Source organism: Phascolarctos cinereus, unplaced genomic scaffold (assembly GCF_003287225.1).
Source record: "Phascolarctos cinereus isolate Bilbo 61053 unplaced genomic scaffold, phaCin_HiC Scaffold_726;HRSCAF=1367, whole genome shotgun sequence".
NCBI lineage: Eukaryota > Metazoa > Chordata > Mammalia > Diprotodontia > Phascolarctidae > Phascolarctos > Phascolarctos cinereus.
Genome location: NW_027556098.1, coordinates 405,014,631 through 405,033,116, shown reverse-complemented (window position 1 = coordinate 405,033,116; position 18,486 = coordinate 405,014,631). Strand labels below are relative to the sequence as shown.

At 54.9% G+C, this 18,486-nt stretch overlaps 2 protein-coding genes across 3 annotated transcripts; both read left to right on the top strand.

Annotated features, from left to right (window-relative positions):
- Positions 1-771: 771 nt before the first annotated feature.
- Positions 772-16,060, top strand: PUSL1 (pseudouridine synthase like 1). Of its 2 annotated transcripts, none has more exons than XM_020976385.2 (8): positions 772-916; positions 6,422-6,479; positions 7,375-7,562; positions 9,847-9,993; positions 10,209-10,382; positions 15,006-15,060; positions 15,419-15,581; positions 15,910-16,060. In XM_020976385.2, the coding sequence occupies exons 1-8, from the start codon at positions 858-860 to the stop codon at positions 15,996-15,998; spliced, it is 933 nt and encodes a 310-aa protein (XP_020832044.1). In that variant the 5' UTR covers positions 772-857; the 3' UTR covers positions 15,999-16,060. The 2 variants fall into 2 exon arrangements, with proteins under 2 accessions (XP_020832044.1, XP_020832055.1); XM_020976396.2 differs by lacking the exon at positions 772-916 and adding an exon at positions 1,054-1,405.
- Positions 16,061-16,153: 93 nt separating this feature from the next.
- LOC110200974 (G-protein coupled receptor 68-like) lies at positions 16,154-18,486 on the top strand. Its single transcript, XM_020976380.2, has 2 exons — positions 16,154-16,369; positions 16,903-18,486. Exon 2 carries the CDS (start codon positions 16,967-16,969, stop codon positions 18,056-18,058), a length of 1,092 nt encoding a protein of 363 aa, XP_020832039.1. The 5' UTR covers positions 16,154-16,369; positions 16,903-16,966; the 3' UTR covers positions 18,059-18,486.

The following is an 18,486-nucleotide window of genomic DNA, read 5'->3' as shown; positions in this document are numbered from 1 at the left end:
CAGAGGTGTCCTGTTAAAGGTATGAGAGAGAGAGAGAGAGAGAGAGAGAGAGAGAGAGAGAGAAGAGAGAGAGAGAGAGAGAGAGAGAGTGTGTGTGTGTGTGTGTGAGTGAGAGAGAGAGAGAGAGAGAGAGAGAGAGAGAGAGAGAGAGAGAGAGAAAGAGAGAGACAGAGACAGAGAGACAGAGAGAGACAGAGACAGAGAGACAGACAGTAATACAGAGAGAAACAGACAGTATGATAGAAACAGTCGGAGACAGAGATAGAAAAATAAAACTGGGGGGGGAACTGGACCCATTCAAAAACAGGCCCCCACCCCCAGACTCCAGGGTGGGGATATAAGTGAAAGCGTGGGCTCAGAGAAGACGCGGACCCCAGGGCATCCCGGCGAGGACTCGAGACCCCGAAGGGCCGCGTCTCCACCAATCTCGGGAGCGGAGAATGCCAGACCGTCTTTGGTCCGGGCAGCCCAAGTCCATCAATGCCATCCTTTGGCCTTCGCACGGTCTCTGGGTCCAGGGTAAAGCGGGAGCGCTGCCTGGAAGATCCTGAGGCTGCTCTCTCGGCTGGGGGAGATTCGGCCCCTCGCCACCCTCCCTCTGTGCGTCCCGGGACTCGCATACCACTTGCTCCCCGTTCCCTAAGCAGAGGCTCCGCCCCTGGGGGCCCCGCCCCCTCCGCTCCCATTTCACCCCCTTCCCCCGGCCCTCCCTCCTGTCCAATCGCGCGCGGTGGCCTTGGAGTCCGAGCCGGGCCGGCGCGCGCGCTGCGGGAGGGCGGGGTCCGCTTGGCCGGGGGCGGGCACGCGCGGCGCGGCCGACCCGCCCCCCCTTGCAGCCCGCCCTCTCCCACGCGGCCATGGACTCGCCCCGCGCGCGCTACCTCGTGTTCTTCCAATACGTGGGGACCGCCTTTAGGTATGTAGGGGCGGAGACTGGGGCCCCGGGACCCCAAAGGGGGAGGGGATCGGGCCCCACCCCCTGTCCGTGGGGCCCCCCTCCCCCACCCGTGTCCCTAGATTGCCCTGGCGTCCACGTGGGACGCTGGGGGCTGCAGCAGGAAGGAGTGGAGTGAGTCCAGTGAAGAATCGGAAGGCAGCCCCGGCGTGGGGGTGGGTGCTTGCTTACAGCCCGCCTCTGCCACCGCCCCAGGGAAGACCTCGCACAGACGTTGGAGTCAGTGATCTCCAAGCACCTTCCGGTCTTGGAGCCGAGTTCCATGACTTGGCGGTTCCCAGCTTAGGCAACCCACGAGTCAGCGAGCAATTATTAAGCGCCTCCTCTGTGGCACGCACTGTGGCCCGCCGTGGCCACCGAGGATGGGGACTTACCCGGTCCCCAGCCCCCACCCACCTCCAGCTTCCTCTCCCGCAGCAGAGGAAGGATGTGGCCACAGACAGTAACTAGGTTTGGCGCGGGGGGGGGGGGGGGGGGGGGGGCGGGCAGGGTAGGATGGAAGGTTGGTACCCGAGCTAAGTTTAGGATGGCCATTTAAAGAAGGCACCCAGGCTCGGAGACGTTTTCAGGAAACTGGGTTTCTAAACATTTCTGCCTGATGGGGAAACAGCTTTGTTTAGACTCACTGCCTGTATACTATTCTAGGGGTGGAGGGAGAAGGAGGAGGGTCAGAGGGGCCCGGGTTGGCACTGACTGACACTTTGACCTAGCTCCCCTGGAGAGTAGGGATTCAGTTCAATTTAAACATTAATTAGGATCTGCCAATCTAGTGGGGATTCAGAGATTTAAAAACAAAAAACGCTGTGCCCACAGGGAGCTTATATTTTACTGGGGGGAGGGAAACAAAGGGAAGTAAAGAAAACATCCATCATGGCTGGGTGGAGACCTCCGGTGTCATCCAGCCTAACCCCTTGGTTTTACAGATAGGAAACTTGAGGCCCAGGAAGGTTGTGACTTGCCTAAGGTCAGGCCTGGGTTGTCAATAGCTGTCCAGGGCAGGATTAGAACTCTTGTCCTCTGATGACATCTGGTCCGGTCCTCTTAAGCACTGTAAGACTTCGTAGAAACACCCTAAAGTAATTTTAGGAGGGAAATTAAAACTCAAAACCGAGTTGGGGTTGGAGAGGCCTCGTGGAGCTGTGATTTCAAGAATTTAATTCAACAGACATTTGTTGTCTAGTCAGGCAGTAAACAGTAAATGGTTACTATGTGTCAGACACGGAGCAAAAGACAGCCCCTGCCCTCAAGGAGCTCCCGATTAAAAATAATAAAAACAAGAATAATCATACATATTTATTTCATTAAATGTTTCCCAATTAAATGTAAAAAAATTGAACATTCATTTTTTTTTATTTTGAGGTCCAAATTCTTGCCCTCCTTCTGCCCAACCTCCACTCCTTAAGATGGCAAGCAGTATGATATTGATTATACGTGTGAAATCATGCAAAACATATTTCCGTAGTAGTCATGTTAAAAAGAAAAATAAGAAAAATAAAGAAAGTGAGGCAATTCTGCTTCAGTCTGTGCTCAGAGTTCCATTGTTCATCATGGGAAGGAACTCACAGTCTTAAGACAAAAACAGTCCCTCCCCTCAAGAAGCTTCTGTTCTCCTTGCTAGCAGTATGACCCTGAGCAAGTCACTTAACCCCAGTTATCTCCAAAAATAAAAAATAAATTTTAAAAAAGCTTTTATTCTTTTGAGAAAAGTGATACGTATGTTGTTGTTAGCACAACTAGTACTGTCCATGGAATTTTCTTGGAAAAGATACTGGAGAGGTATGTGGTTTCCTTCTCTGGTATATAGCAGGAGCTTAATAAATGTTTGCTTGTAGCTCCTTGTGACCCCATAGGTCATAGCATGCCAGTACTGACCGTGGGGTTTACTTGGCAAAGATACTGGAGAAGTTTTCCATTTCCTTCTCTAGTACACAGTGGGTGCTTAATAAATGATTGTTGACTGATTTTAGCTCTTTGTGACCCTGTCCTTGGATTTTTTTTTTTTGGCAAAGATACTGGAGAGGTTTGCCATTTCCTTTTCCAATGGATTAAGGCAAACCGGTTAAATGACTTGTCCAGGGTCACATAGCTAGTAAGTGTCTGAGGCTGGGTTTGAACTCAGTTCTTCCTGACTCCCGGGTCTAGCTCTCTATCCACAGAGCCCCCCAGCTGCTTTGTGAAATGTATAGTAAATATGAAATGGACACAGAGTGATTTGTCAGTGGGAGGGATGAAGAAGAGCTTAGTATAGGAGGTAGTTGGTGTGTGAGCTGAGTTTAAAAGGGAACTAGGGATTCCAAGAGGAGGAGATAGAGGGAGAGCATTCCAAATGCTTGAGAGAAGTCTACAAATCGAGGTGAAAGGTGGATTGTCACCTGTGAGGAGTGGCAAGAGAGCAGTTTGGCTGGAATGTCCAGTGTGTCTGGAACCAGCCTGGAAGGGCTTTAGAAACCAAGAGAAGTCTGGCTTTTATCCTAGAGGCAGGAGGGTGCCACTGGAGTTTCTTGCACGGGGGAAGGAGAGGCTTAGACCTGTTGGGGCTACAGCAGTGAGGCATTTAAGAGATCCTGAGGGCCTGCCCCTGGGGGCTCGTGGGGGAGGCAAAGGGGAAGCTGAAACCACAAGCTTTAGCCACAAATTGGATGTGGGAGATGGTGGGTGGTGAGGAGTGGAGGGTGACTCTGGGGTCTCACTCCTTGATGGCTGTAAAGAGGGAGATTGTCTCTCTTCTTTAGTAATTCTATGCTTAGTGCTTGGCACTGTGCCAGGCACATAGGATCAGCTTAATGTGTGGATTGGATTGGATTAGAAAGAGAAGTAGTGCTCTGAACACAGATAGAGAAGTTAGGGGTAGCGGGGAGTTTGGGGGAAATGAGTTCTGTTCTAGACATTCTTGTTAATTCATTTTTAGTTGTGTCTGACCCTTTGTGACCCCATTTGTGGGGTTTTTTGCAGAGATACTGGAGTGGTTTGCTGTTTCCTTCTTCAGTTCATTTTACAGATGAGGAAACTAAGGCAAACAATTAATAGGTGACTTGCCCAGGGTCACACAGCTAGTAAGTGTGTGAGACTAGATTTGGACCCAGGTCTTCCTGACTCCAGACCCATTGCTCCATCCACAGTGCCACCAAAGGCCAGTGGAACACCCAGATGGAGATGTTGGCCAGGTAGGCAGTTGGAGATGCAGGACCAGTCTTTAGGAGAGAGGTTAGGGCTGGATATATAGGGGTAGCTAAGTGGTGCAGTGGATAGAACACTGGGCCTGGAGTCAGGAAGACCTGAGTTCAAATCCGGCCTTAGGTACCCACTAGGTGTATGACCCTGGGCAAGTCACTTCACCCTCTTTGCCTCAGTTTCCTTATCTGTAAAATGAGCTGGAAAAGGCAATGACAAACCACTGCAGTATCTTGGCCAGGAAAACCCCAAATGTGGTCACGAAGAGTTGGATATGACTGAACAACAACAAATATAAATCTGGGAGTCACCTGCAAAGAGATGATTAAACCTATGGAGGCTGATTCTACAGGGGAGACTGAGGAAGCTCAGTGCTTCCACAGGGAGGTCAAGGTAGAGGACCATAGCCAGTGGGTCATATCACCAAAATCCAGGGAGGCAGGAGTGGTGACCAGTGTCCAATCACTGAAGGTCAGCTAGACCTAAGAACAGGCTGAAAAAATAGTCCTTGGTGACCTTGGGGAGAGCGGTTTCAGCAGCAGTGGGGACAGCAGCTAGATTTCTGGGGCTTGAGAAGTGAGTAGGAGGTGAGAAAATGGAGGTGAAAATGTGCCAGGAGCTTTGTTTTCCTCTAGAAGGGGAGAATTAGGGCGCTCGCTCGAGGGGATGTCAAAGCAGGTTTTTTTTTAGACTTGGCCATGATCTGGTTGTGTTCATGGCCATGGGGATAAAAAGAGGTTGGGAATTAGGTTAGAGAGAAGAGAAGATGGAAGGGGCAGGCTATGGGAGGGGCCAAGATAGCAGAGGGCAAAGAGAAGGGCCTTCTCATCCTCTGAACCTGGGGCAAAGGCATGGGGTAAGCTGACATGGAGGTGACTGGAAGCGTGGAATTGGGGAGGAGCAGGAGCTGGTGGTGGCAGCTTCAGTTTCTTAAAGGAAGCCTGAGCCGAGGGCCAATGCTGACGTGGCATGGAAATAGATGTTAACGTGGAGTGTACTTGAGTGAGGCTCCTGAGACCCTTTCAGGGACTCCTTCAGCTAAAAAACTCTTTTTTTAAAGAATGCTAAGATGTGTTCATGTCTGATATGGTAAGTACTGAGAAAGAAAACCCACATGAACCCAAGTTCTTTTTGGGGGGTAGGTGTATTCAGTCACTTTTAAGAGGGTAAAGGGGTCCTAAGGGCAAAGTTTGAGGCCCTCTGCAGCAGTTTGTAGCTCTCAAGCTGCAGAGGACCTCAAAGGCCACCACCTCCAACCTCCTCATTTTACAGATGAGGAAACTGAGGCCAGAGAGGAGAAAGTATTCGGCCCAGGTCACATGAGCAAGAACTTGCCAGAATAGATAGGGAAGGACCAAAGAATGGCCATGCAGCAGTGAGGGCCTAGTTGAGAATAAGGGATAAAGTCCATATCTTCTCTTCACATACACACACACAGCGTGAGGAGGTCTAGAGGAGGGCCCTATCAGGTGCCCAACCTGCCATGACAGAGGAGAAGGGGCCACTGCAGAAAAGCATCTTTGTTGTGCACCATCTTTCTTTCCCTGGTGTTCGGGCTCGGGGTTCTAAAGAAGAGCCCCAAGGCCAGAAGGCCAGAGATGGGTGCCTGCAGTATCTTGGAGGCTCCCACAGAGAAATCAATTCAAGAGGAAAAAGAAAGACTTAGGGGGAATCACTCCTCATAAAGAGAGGTGACCCCTGTGCTGATTGTGACAAGTCAAGGCAGCAGGCCCTCTGTGTGCTGAAAGCAGCCCCTGCCTTCTGGGACCTGCTGGGACCACGGGGCAATATTGGCAAACCCCGACCCCCTCACCTCAGTTTCCTATCTCTAACCTGAGGCGGTTAAACTGGATGGATAGCCTATGGGTTCTTCTGCACTCTGACATTCTGTGCTTTAGGGTCCCTGCCTCCCAGAGAGGTGGGAGTGGTACATGGCTGTGACTTACTGTCTCTCTCTCTCTCTCTCTCTCCCCCTTCCCCCCCATCTTTCTCTTTCTATGTGTGTCTCTCTTCTCTCTCCTTCCATCTCCCTCCCTTCCCCCTCTGCCTCTGTCTCTCTGTGTCCCCCCCACCCCATGTCTGTGTGTGTCTCTCTCCCCCCGTCTCCTTCTGTCTCTCTTCCTCTATCCTCCCCCTTTTCTGTCTCTCTGTCTCTGTCTCTGTGTGTTTCTCTCCTTCCCCTCTGTCTCCCTCCTCTCTCTCTCTCTCTCTCTCTCTCTCTCTCTCTCTCTCTCTCTCTCTCTCTCTCTCTCTCTCTCTCTCTCTCTCTCTCTGTCTCTTTCTCTCTGCCTACAGTGGGGTCATGGCTATCAAACGGCCAAAGCAGGGGATCGGCGTCCAGAATCTTCTAGAGGTGAGTGAGTTGTCTGCTGTCCAGGGTATAGATACAGGATGGTTTGAGGAAAAGGGAGTGAGTGCCAGCGGCTGGGGAGGGGGTGGGGGCAGAGATCAGGAGAGACTTCTCCATAGGAGGCAGCGGGTGAGTGGAGCCCCAAGGGTGCCACAAGGTGCCATGAGGGAGGAGGGCATTGCCAGCATGGGCAGCAGTCTACACAAAGGGGTTGAGGCTGGGGATGGAGCAGCCAGGGGTCCGCTTTGGCTGGAATGTAGGTGCAAGTGCCATCATTACTGTCACTTCCCCCCCTGCCCCTTGATTGAAGTCTCTGTTTATGTGGGGGATGGGACTCCATGCAGTTGCCCAGATGGAGGTGGGGGAATGGACAGAATGACCTCATGCTGTCTGGAAACAGGTCACTGAATAAGGTGGGGCGGGAATAGGGTGACTGGGGCTTGAACTTTTGCCGAGTCCAGGGGCCCCTGGATCCCCATAACACAGATTGTACCAAGGCATCTAAACTTGAGGCAGGGACTGTGAGTAGGTGTTTGGATCCTTGGAAAGCATGACCTTCCTCCCAATCCTGCCATGGTACGAAATTCCTCCAGACTCCTGGGGAACTCCTAGCCTGTGGGTACACTGGATCATAGGACTCAGAGCTGGAAGGGGCCTTAAAGATCATGGGGCCCAGCCTGTTCACTTTACAGTGGAGGAAACAGGCCCAGACTGGGGAAGGGACTCATTCAAAATCACAGAGCCAGCTAGTTAGGAGTGGGGCCAGGATTCCATCCCAGGGCTTTTGGAGATTCCAGATTTGGGGGCTCTGTGTGGCCTCATTGTGCACTGTCCTGCTGAGGGCAGGGGAAGGGGGTAAATGGGGTCCCTGCCTCACCTGCATCCCATCCACTCTCAGAAAGCTGCAGAGCGGCTGAAGTCCGTCACGCCTGTGAAGTTTAACATCTCCAGCCGAACGGACACTGGTGTCCACGCCCTCGGGAACTCTGCCCATCTAGACATTCAGCGCCTGACTGGCCGACCCCCTTTCTCACCTGACATCCTCACATTAGCCCTCAATAGACACCTTGAGCACCCTGACATTAGGTATGGAAACCTCTCCCCAGATCCTTCAGGCCCAGCCCCTCTCTATCACCCCATCCACAGAAGTAGGCTAGACCACCCTTAATTGGTTCACATACATTCCTCAGGGCACAGTCATTCCAGGTTTTGGAGGGAGCCTGAGCTTAGCCTCTCCCCCTGGTCCTCCATGATTAAATCCTCAGGTTTTGCCAGGCTCTCAGGACTTGGCTGCCCTCGATGTCAGCCCCAAGTATTTGGGGTCTCCCCAAGTGTCTCAGCTTCTTGCGGCTCTGTTGTAGAAAGGGTGTCTCATGTGAGCAAGGATCAGCACCAGGAATCTTGGACAGCCCCTTCCTAGAATCGCTGAGAGCAGGAGGTAGAGGTGGCCCACCTTTGGGAGGGACTGGAGTGGGAGGCCAGGATGTGTTTGGGGGCAGATGGACTGGTTGGCCTCTGGCTGGGTCGCGGTGCCAGTCTGTCTAGCGCCTCTGCAAGGCTCATGATTATTTCTGGCTCTGGGAGGGGCAGGAAGTAGCCTCTTCTGAGCCCAGGATTTGACCTTGGTGTGTGGCATCAGGGACCAGAACTAGCAGATCCTGGGCCACAGCTGGCCCCTATGGCCATGGATGGGCCTCAGGGGCCCTCTTTTCTTCTTTCTTGATATACCCTCTGACCATGACCTCATCAGCTTCTATGGTTTTCCTTTTCACCTCTGTGCCGATTCCCAGATCTACGAAGCCAATGGCAGTCAGCCACGGTCCTGTCCCCCATGGATGTCCTGTAGGCATCTCAGATGTGGCATGTCCAACACTGCACTCTCTCCCTATCCCGAAGCCTGTTCCTCTCCCAAACTTCCCTATCACTGATCCACGTCACCCTGGCTCACCAATATTGGTGTCCTTGTTGACTCCCCACTCTTCCTCCCTGTTGTCGGTTTTAGCTCTGTAACGTCTCTCGAATGTGCCCCCTTCTGTCCTCTGCCCCTGCCCCCGCCCCCACCCCCACACCCTGGTGCAGGCCCTCATCACCTACCATCTGGACTATTGCTGGGCTCAGTGCCTGCTCATTCCCATCCAGCCTCCAGTAGATCAGGAATCCCCCTCTACACAGCTGCCAGTGTGAGCTCCCTAAAGCATGGATCTAACCATGTCATTCACCTCCTCTATAAACTCCAGTAGCTCCCTATCATCTCCAGAATCAGATAGAAACTCCTGGTAAAGACCTCCCCAGCCTGGCTCCAGCCTGCCTTTCCAGTGACTCCATCTGTGATACCACTCATGTAGGGAACTTTCAGGTGAGGACATTCCCTCCACCAACGTAGGTCAGCACCTCCTCTGTGGCCCAGAGTCCTGTGGGGTTCTGCCTAGCGGAGAAGTGTCCACCCCACCCCCGGCCAGTGTGTGGCCCACAAGAGTAGCCCAAACTATGTTAAACTATCATTTGGAAATATTTAACAAAAGAAATAGAAACCCAATAAAATTGAAGATAACACATTTAAAAACTAAGCACATTGCCGTGGGGCTCCTCATGAATTAGTTAGCAGGCCCTGTTTCTGTTTGAGGTTGACACTGTTGGTCTAGAAGTACCAAAAGGTTAGTTGACTTGACCAGCTAGTGTGTGTGTCAGAAGTAGGACTTGAATCCAGGCCTTTCAGGCTGTGAGACCTGTTCTCTGCCCACTACACCCGGCAGCCTCGTTGCTTTTCGCTGCCTTTCCCACCCTTCCACAGGGCTCTCCATCTCCCTTCGTTGTGTTTCCTCCCTTGTCATAGAATCCCTGGTTTCATTTCTGACCCAGCCTTCCCTGACCCCCTGAACTGCTAAGGCCCATCCTTAATTACCTTGCGTTGATTTTGTATTTTTGTTCTGAATATACTTACATACATCTTTGTCTCTCCCATTAGAATGTAGGCTTCTTGGGGCAGGGACCCTTTCCTTCTTTACCTTTGTTTCCCCATTCCTTAGCATTGTGCCTGACACGTAGATTCTTGGTGATCAATTGATTGATTGGTATAGAAGTCCCCCAACCTCAGGGTCTTTTAAAACTGGTTCTGAGTAGAGGCCCACAGGCCATAACCTGTAGGACCCAGGTGCTCCCACTTCCCAACCACTGAGTCAGTCACCAGGGTGATCTTGGAAGTCGCTGGCCCATAGTGCTTTATTCAGCGCCTGCCTCTGCACTGGTTGTCCTAGCTTGGGGAGGTGGGTACGGGCACCAATGTATCCTCCTGTCTTCTGTGACTTCCTTCAGCTAGTCTTGGACACTGGAAGTTCTTCCTGCAGTCTAATCCCGGTACCTGCCTTTCCAGGGTGATTCGAGCTTTTCGGGCCCCCGATGACTTCCATGCTCGCTTTGAAGCCACATCAAGGACCTACCTGTACCGGGTGGCAACCGGCTGCTCCCTGGACACGTTCTCTGTGTTTGAACGGAACCTGTGCTGGGCACTGGGGACCGAGTAAGTGCCACAGCTGTGACTTATGCTGCCCCCTCCCCACCCTTAGCACATATTCTGGGGAAGGGGCTAGACTGAGGCCCCCGGGGCTAGGAGAGAATGTTTTCCATCCCTTCTTCCTTGCTGCCACTGAGAAGGCCAGTCCCTAGGCTGGTTGGGAGCTGGAGACCTTGGTAGGGAGAATGCCCTCATGGCTTCCTACCCTCCTCTGCCCTCAGTCATCTGGATGTGGCAGCCATGCAGGAGGCTGCCCAACATCTCCAAGGCACCCACAACTTCCAGGCCTTTAGGTCAGCAAGTGAGGATAACTGGCAAAACCCTGTCAAGACACTGCTCCGGGCCTCTGTGGTCCCTGCACCAGCCAGCCCCTTCACCCATCCCCAGGAGAAGAGGTAAGGAGGAAGTCTGGGCCAGGTCGCCCTCTCAGACTGGGAGACAGGAGTCTCCCTAGGAACAGGGGCTGGGCTGTGTCTTAATTCAGCTGCACAGCCTTTCTGTCTCTCAGACGTCAGGTCCCCAGAGCCAAGGAGGGCTCAAACGTCTCCCTGGAGGGGATTACATCTTCTGGACCAGATGGGTTCCCTGCCCTGTGGGGTCTGTAAGGCTGAGAGCTTCCTCTAACCCTCAGGGCAGTGTAGTGTGTGACTGGATGGTAAGGAAGGCTGTCACTACTCATGCAGCTGAGGGTTGGTGATCCCTGTCCCTCCTTCCTTTGTCCTGGGCAGGGGGCAGTGCTGCCCCTGGGGCCAGCCAGGTGTGGTGGTTCAGGGACCAAGCCCAGCCTGCCCAGAGGAGTGGGAGAGCTGGGGGCGGGGTACCAAGTGAGACAGCAGCATCCTGAAGAGCAGCCTTGGGGGAGGCCATGGCCAGCCAGCTGGATGAGTTCTGAGCCACATTGTTCTGCAACTCCATCCTCCCCTTAGGCTCTCTCTGGCCTCAGTACCTGCTTTAGGGGAGGGTATTAACAGCATCCCCACCAAAGGCCAGATCTGGGTATCACCTGGACACTTAGCAAAGTTCCAGGCCAGCCTGTACCTGGGAGCAGGAGGGGTACTCACGGAGGGGAAGCTCTCTGTCTGGGGACCCCTGTCCTGGGAGAGCTTTGTGTAGGGGGTGGGCCCTGGGCCCTGGACGCACCAATCCCAGGCCTTGGTCCTTGAGATTGACTCTCACCCGTCTTTCCTCCCTATGCCCTATCCCCACTGGGCATCAATGCTGAGCTAAGCCAGGCCTGTCATGGGCGGGGGGGAGTTGCTAAGGCCTGTGTTCCCAGCTGTGCCCCCCCCTCCACTGCCACCTCCCTACCGCCCCTGGGTACCCAGCTCCAACAAATTCCATTTCATGCTCTGTGACTTGGGGGTGGAAGCCGGGCTAAATTTAGCTCTAGAGCTGATTGACTGGAGAGCCTCACCCAGAGACAGAGGGGTGCAGTGACCCTGGGGACCCCGCCACCAGCAGATCCGAGGATCCCAGGGAATCCAGCTCCTGGCTAAGCGAAGGCCAGGGTGGAGGTCTCGCTGACCCTGGTGGGCAGGCAGGAGAGCCTAGGCTGAGGAGAAACTGTTCAGTTGTTCCCCTGGCCTGCTCCCCCTCCCCTCCTGCCTCCTTTCTCAATTGGCTACTTGTCTATTCACAGAAGGGATTTGGGGGTGGGGGGGGAGACTGGGGCTCCCAGGGGTTGCCTAGCAACCATGAAAGCCTCTCTGAGGCCCCATCCTCCAGCTGCATTGCAAATGGAGCCACTCATTGAGGATGCATCCCCATCACCTGTCTCTTCCCCCCCACCCCAAACACTGGGGTTGATGCCAGAGCCTGTAGGCAAATAATGTTGGCCTTTCTCTTTGCCCACCTTCTCTCCTCTGCGCTTCACGGTTCCACCCCCAAGGAGGGAAAAAAGATTGGAAGACAGATGGGGGCCTTGGCTCACCGGTGGTGCCCCTCAGGCCATCGAGATAGCTTCTGAAGTGACCCTTTGGATGGGAGAGGGGAAGGTTTGCCCCAGGGTCTGAGACTTAAGATGTCCCATTCGGGACTTTGCAGGGCCCCTGCTTGGTGCTGGACCTGGGGAAGAGGGTTCTCAGTTCTCTCCCCTTGCCCTCTCCTGGGTGTTTGGCAGGGAGCCAAATGGAGGAACCTGGGACTTGTGGGCCACCTTAACATCCTTCTGATCTCCTTCTGCCTAGCCCAGGCCCAACAGGTCTAGCCTCTGCCCAGAACAGGATTCCCTTGCTCCTGTGACCCTGCTTCTGGTCATGATTTGAAGCTCACACACCCCTCATTGGGCAGGCAGCATCAGACAAATGGTTGTGGGTCCCCTCCTGCTTTCCAATGCTTCTGTCTCTGACTCAGGGGAATCGTGGATTTAGAGCTGAAGGAGGCCTGGGGGGGAAAACTGAGGCAAGAGCAGTTATCCAAAGAGTGATAGTGGCCAGATTTGAACTCGGGTCCTCGTTTCACTACCTTCTGGTTTTGATCTCCTGACCCCTGAGTCTGTGCTGCCTTACCTGGACTCCTGGTCTTGTGCCCACTCGGCCGGCTCTGCCTTATCCCCACCCACAGCTAGATATAAGATCTGTGGAGAGGAAAACCAAACAAACAGAAGCCCTGGACTGATCCAGGAGACCCGAGTTCTAGGGCTGGGCCGGCCATCAGCTTCTGTGTAGTCCAGGGGTGGGGAGCCTGCGGCCTCGAGGCCACATGTGGCCTTCTAGGTCCTTGGGTGAGGCCTTTTGAGTCCAAGTCTTACAGAACAGATCCTTTTATGAAAGGGATTTGTTCTGGGAAGTTTGGGTTCAGTCAAAGGGCTGCCCCCGAGGACCTAGAGGGCCACATACGGCCCCGAAGCCAAGTCCTTTCCTTTCTTTGGGCCCCACTTCCCTTGCTGTAAATTGAGGAAGTCGGGGGCTAACTAAGTTGCCCCGTTCCCAGCTGAAATCTGGGGGCATGCTGGGGCCTCATCTGGTGCCATCAGCTTCTCTGGCAGGGTAGGGGTAGGCTCTGCCTACCTGCAGGTGCAGGCTAGGCAGCTGTAGAAAGAGCCTTTCTCCTAGGACCCAGGAAGAGGGGAGGCGGGTCTCTGTGCCAGATGTAGTGGGGGTGGTGGGAGGAAGGGGAGAAGAGGCCAGAAAAGAGATGCTCTGTCCTCTGGCCTCAGCCAGTGAGGGGCAGGTGCCCACTGGGGGTGCACAACTGGCCCTCAGCCATCTTCCTCTGGGCACAGACACTTTACCATAGGGCGGGGGCGGGGGGCTGGCGGGAGATAAGGGTGAAAACAGCCATGGCAGGCAGCGAGACCAGTGCCTGGCACTGCCCATCCCACTGTCCGACCTGGCATCCTGGAAACTGTCCTTTAAATTCTTAGCTGAGCCGAGGGGGCAGAGAGGGGCCCCTCCCCAACATCCCCTGCTGGTCACGCTTGCATTAAGCACCTACTGTATAGTAGGCATTATGCTAGCGCCCTGTTCATCTGTGCATAGGCCGTAGAAAGAACGCCCTAACTTAGAGACCTTTTCCTGACGATCCACCTTCCTGGTGGTGGTGGGGGTAATACTCTGTATCCTGGGACAAGTTACTGTTTCTCCTCCAATGAAGGAGCTTGCTGAATCCAAGGTTCCTCTGGTATCTCTGGCTCCTGGTCTTCATCTGTGCCAGGGCCCAGCTTGGAGCAGCTCCTGAGTCGGTGTGTTCTAGAACCGTGGTTTCTAGAGTGTTCCAGAGCTCCTGCAGCCCAGCATCCTGTTAGGCTCCCAGTCTAGGACAATGCCAGCTTGGGATTCAGTTGAGAATCACCAGCTCAGAGGTCACAAGGCAGCTAGCTGGGACAGTGGGTAGAGTGCCAGGCTGCCAGTCAGAAAGACCTGAGTTTGAATCCAGCCTCAGGGGCTTACTTACTTAGCTGTGTGACCCTGGGCAAGTCACCTCCCTGAGTTTCTGCCTCCTCATCTGCAAAATGGGGATAGTAATAGCACCTGCCTCCTAGGATCATTGTGGGAATCAAATGTAGAAGTCAAAATTAGAAGCATGCAGTGTTTTGAAAATCTTAAAGTGCTTCTAAATGCCAGCTGTTATTACTAGTTAGGTGACCCTATTATTAGTTATTACTAGTTAGGCAAGTCACAACCTCTCAGCTCAGTTTCCTCATCTGTAAAATAGTAACTAACATTTCTATATGTCAGGCACTGGGCACTCCACAGTCATTATCTCATTTGATTCTCACAACCACCCTGGGAGGTAGTTGCTATTATGATCCCCATTTTGCAGATAAGGAAACTGAGGTTAGATTTGAACTCAGCTTTTCCTGACTCCAGGCCCAGAAATTCACCCACTGGGCCACCTCCAAGGCCCTTCCCAGCCCTAAATCTAGGTGCCTACGATCTATCCCAACCTCCCCCATTTTGAAGGTGGAAAAACTGATGCCTAGGGAATTGCCCAGGATTTGACCGAGATCACACATCTGGGATTTGAATCCAGTGCTGTCTTCATTTCCACTGTTGTGTGAAGTGGCCAGGGCTCCTCCAGGGCTGGCTGCTAGGATGGGCCAAGCCGTCCACACACGGCAGCTTGGCATTCCTCCATTCCAGGGTCCCTGGTAGGAAGGCCAGGAGCCAATGCACACAACCTTCTCTCCTCCCTCCCACTGCATCCCCCTCACCCCTATCCCCCAGCAGATGCACAAGGAGGGATTTAGAGCTGATTGGGAAGAGTTCAGAATTCATGTGGTCCAAGCCTCTCATTTTATGGATGAAAAAAACAAAAAGACCAAAAAAGGGTCTGTACAGAGATTGACTGGGTGCAAGGAGGCATGGGCTCAGGCTAGCCTACCGGGACAGATCTGGGAGCTCAGCTTCCAGGCGTGGGCCTGGCCTGGGCTGAACCCACTGTCAGGCACCTGTTTTTTACCTTTGGTCAATGGGCAAAAGGTACCTTTTGGGGACAGAGGGCAGGTGAGGGGTCTGTGGGAATGGGGTACACCAGGGCCCTGGAAGGCCCCCAAGTCAGCCCATTTGTATTTGCAGGAAGGTGCAGTTTTGGGACATAGAGTTTGAGAGCAAGTCTTTCCTGTATAAACAGGTATGTGGCCCATTTTACACGCAGGGAGATAGAGGTGGAGGAGGGGAGCTATTGCTAATCCCCCAACCCCTTTTGTGCTGGGGAACACAGAAAGGATTGCCAAGGCTCATAGTGACCCCTAGTGGTGACGAGGGAGCAGGCTGTGCCTAGGGCCATGCTGTTCCCTGGGCTTATCCATATAGTCTCACCCATTGCCCAGCCTCTAGACAAGACTGGGCATTCGTTCGCTGAGATGGGGATAGGTAGTTGTGTCACCTGACTATCCCCCCAGCATTGTGAGGCTGCCATTCTGGGGGTCAGATAGGAGTGGGAAGGTGGGAGGGGTATTGGTATCGATACCCACAGGGCCATATTGCAGGTGCGGAGGATGACCGCATGCCTGGTGGCAGTGGGGTTGGGGACCTTGACCCCTTCCCAGGTGAAGGAAAAGCTGGAGAGTCAGGACCCGCGGAGTGGCCCTGGATTACTGGTGGCCCCTGCCCAGGGCCTGTTCCTGAAATCTGTGCACTATGAAGGCCTTGGTGAGCATTCCCCACCCACCCCCCCCAAAGCCCAAGGCTGATCGCTTCTGTCCCGCTTTCCTGCCTGTGTGCCTCTGCCTCCCCTGCTGCCCAACAAGAGGCCCACGTGGATGGTCCTGAGCTCAGATCCCACCCCAACCCCCACCCCCCGGCTTTCTTGGACCCCTTGGTGAAGCTGGGAGCTCAGCAGACAACAGATGCTTTCAGTTCAGGCGGGGAGGTGGGGGGAGGCAGGATATGAGCAGACATTCAAAGGCCTCCAGGTGCCTGGGGCCAGCGGGAGCCCATTTTCTCCCCTCATATCCGGGGCTCCGCCTTCTCTTCACAGACTGGGGCCCTGGCAAGGACTGGTACAATCGCCCATCTGTCTCAAGAGGCTGCAGTCCAGGAGATGTGCCAGAGGGGCCTGTGCTCTGACTGGACCGGGGATTGCCCCAAGATATGGTTTGGGCAAATAAAGGGGAGACATTTGGACTGTCTTGGGTGTGTCCCTGTGGCCTCTGCACCCCAGCCTCATCCTTAGCCCCCCTACCCATGGCAGGCCTCCCACCCACCAAGAACTGAACTGTTGTGGCCCCCAGGCCTGTGGGGAGCCTCATTTCTGTAGAGGCAGCCCCAGGCTCTTCGGATGTTTCCTGTGGGTTTGGGGCTGAGAGCCTCTTAGGGCCCTCGAGGGGTGGGGAGGGGAGGGGGAGGTGTCACTTGTCGCTTTTCTGAGGTTGAAAAGTTTCCTGTGGCTCAGAGAACTCTTCAGCAGAGCCCAGCAGTGGATGCTCAGCACAGCTCCTGTGAGTAAACCTCAGGGAAGGAAGGGGGTCTGTTGGGCTGGGCTGGGGGACGCTCAGGCTCAGGAGTCGGGGGGTCTCCCCACTGAGAAGCTGGCAGAAACCCATTCCTCCTGGGCCTCCCTGCCCGGGGGGTCTGCTGGCCAAACCCCGAGGTGGGCCTTGCCCTCCCTGAGGTCAGGGGGCCTCAGGCCCAGTTCAGAACCCAGGAAACAAGGCTTCCTCTGGGATGAAGGACATGCCACCCATGGCTCTCCCTGCCTTCCCACGGGGAGGAGTTGACGTGAGGTGTTTCGGGAGGGAGAGGGGTCAGTGAAGAGGGGATCGGGCCTTCCAGCCTGACTGGTAGTGAGTACTTATGATTCCTTCTCTCACAAGTGACTGGCAAGGAGCCTCCACTGGTCCTCCTTCTGCCCTCAGTCTGGGCTGGGACCCCCTTCCCTTTGGCCCCACAGCTGTGTCTGGTGCAGGGGTGGGGTGGCAGGCTGATTCCACGCTGACCAAAAGGTGGAGAAAACCCTGGTCATTTTCAACAGGTTCTTGGAGCTGTGGCCTGGGCTCCTGCCTGTCCATGTTGTTTAGCCCCGCCCACCCCTGGCCATGATGCCAATGGCTCTGAATGACACAGGAAGTCACTTGGTTGTCCAGTTTTGGGACCATCACCAGCCGCTGGCCGTGGCTTACAGCGTGGTCTCTGCCGTGGGCCTGGCCGAGAATGTTGTGGCTGGTAGCCACCTCCTGTTGCGGCTGAAGCGCTCTGGCCCCACGTCTGTGCTCCTGCTGAGCATGACAGTGGCTGCCACAGCCTTCGTGTGTGCCTTGCCCCTGCGAATCCACTACCATCTGCGTGGGGGTGACTGGCGTTCTGGCGAGCTGGCCTGCCGGCTGAGTGCCGCCCTCCACTGGGCCTTCATGTACCTGAGCACCGCTTCTTTCCTCTGCCTCAGCCTGGACAGCTACATGGCGGTGGCCCACCCCTTCACACGCCTCCGGCTTCACAAGGCCCACTGGGCTGTGGGGAACGTACTGCTCTGGGTGCTTGCTGGGGGTGTGGCCAGCCCCCTGGCCCTGGGCGGCTCCCTAACCCAGACCAACCCTGATAATCGGACCTCCTGCTTTGAGAATTTTGTGGAAGATGTGGGGTCTGGGTCGTACAGCACCTACGCACTGGTGGTGGGCTTCCTGGTGCCCTGCACCATCGTCCTGGGTGGCTACCCCCTGCTGGCCTGGCGCGTGGCCCGTGGCCACAGGGTGTGGCGCTGCCGCAGGGCCCTCAGGACCCTCGGCTTCAGCATGCTCGTATGTGCCCTCTGCTTCCTGCCCTACTCCCTCACCCACCTGCTGCGACGCCTCACCAGCCCCAGCCCCTTCCTTAGCCACCTGCGTCGGGTAACACTGCTGCTGGTCAGCCTGGGTTCCTGCCTCAGCCCCGTCATCTGCCTGCCCTGGGTGTCCCGGGCTGGCTGCCGGTTCTGGGCTCGCCTCTGCTCCCGCAGGCCCAAGAAGATCTTTACCATCTACAATGGCAAGCTGGTGGAATCCCCCTGCCCCCCACTGAGATACAGCCAGGCACTAGGGTGGGGTAGTCAGTTTGAGAGCTATGGAGAGAGCCAGGCTGGAGAAGTGGGCCTTGGGGCAAGCAAGGACAAGTGCCCCAAAGAGGCTACCCTGGCCATTGGTCACCTACACTGAGCCAAGCATGGGGACACCGGTATGAAGAACGTAACCATTCCTCCTCACAAGGAGCCGGCCAGCTGACCGTGGAGGGAGGGGACCTGGACCTGCAGCCCTGCTTGGGAGCCTCGGGATGGCAAAGCCGCCCCCTGCACCAGCCAGAGGTCAGGAGGGAAGTCCACGTTCTCTTTCTAGATCGCCCACCAGCCTCTTCTGCCTTGTAAGCAGGGCCCTGCTGCCCTGAGCCAATCAGAGAGAGGGAGGCAGGGCAGCCCGGGCCTCACCCCCACCCATCTGCCCGTCACTGAAGGGCTGGCACTTCTACACTTGCCACTTTGGCCCCGAGAAGCAGGTTCATTTGGTGGGGAGAGACAAATGACCATGGGACCCAATTCCCGAGTTAAGGGGTCACTGCTACAGATGAATAAAAGAAGGGGAAGAAGGGA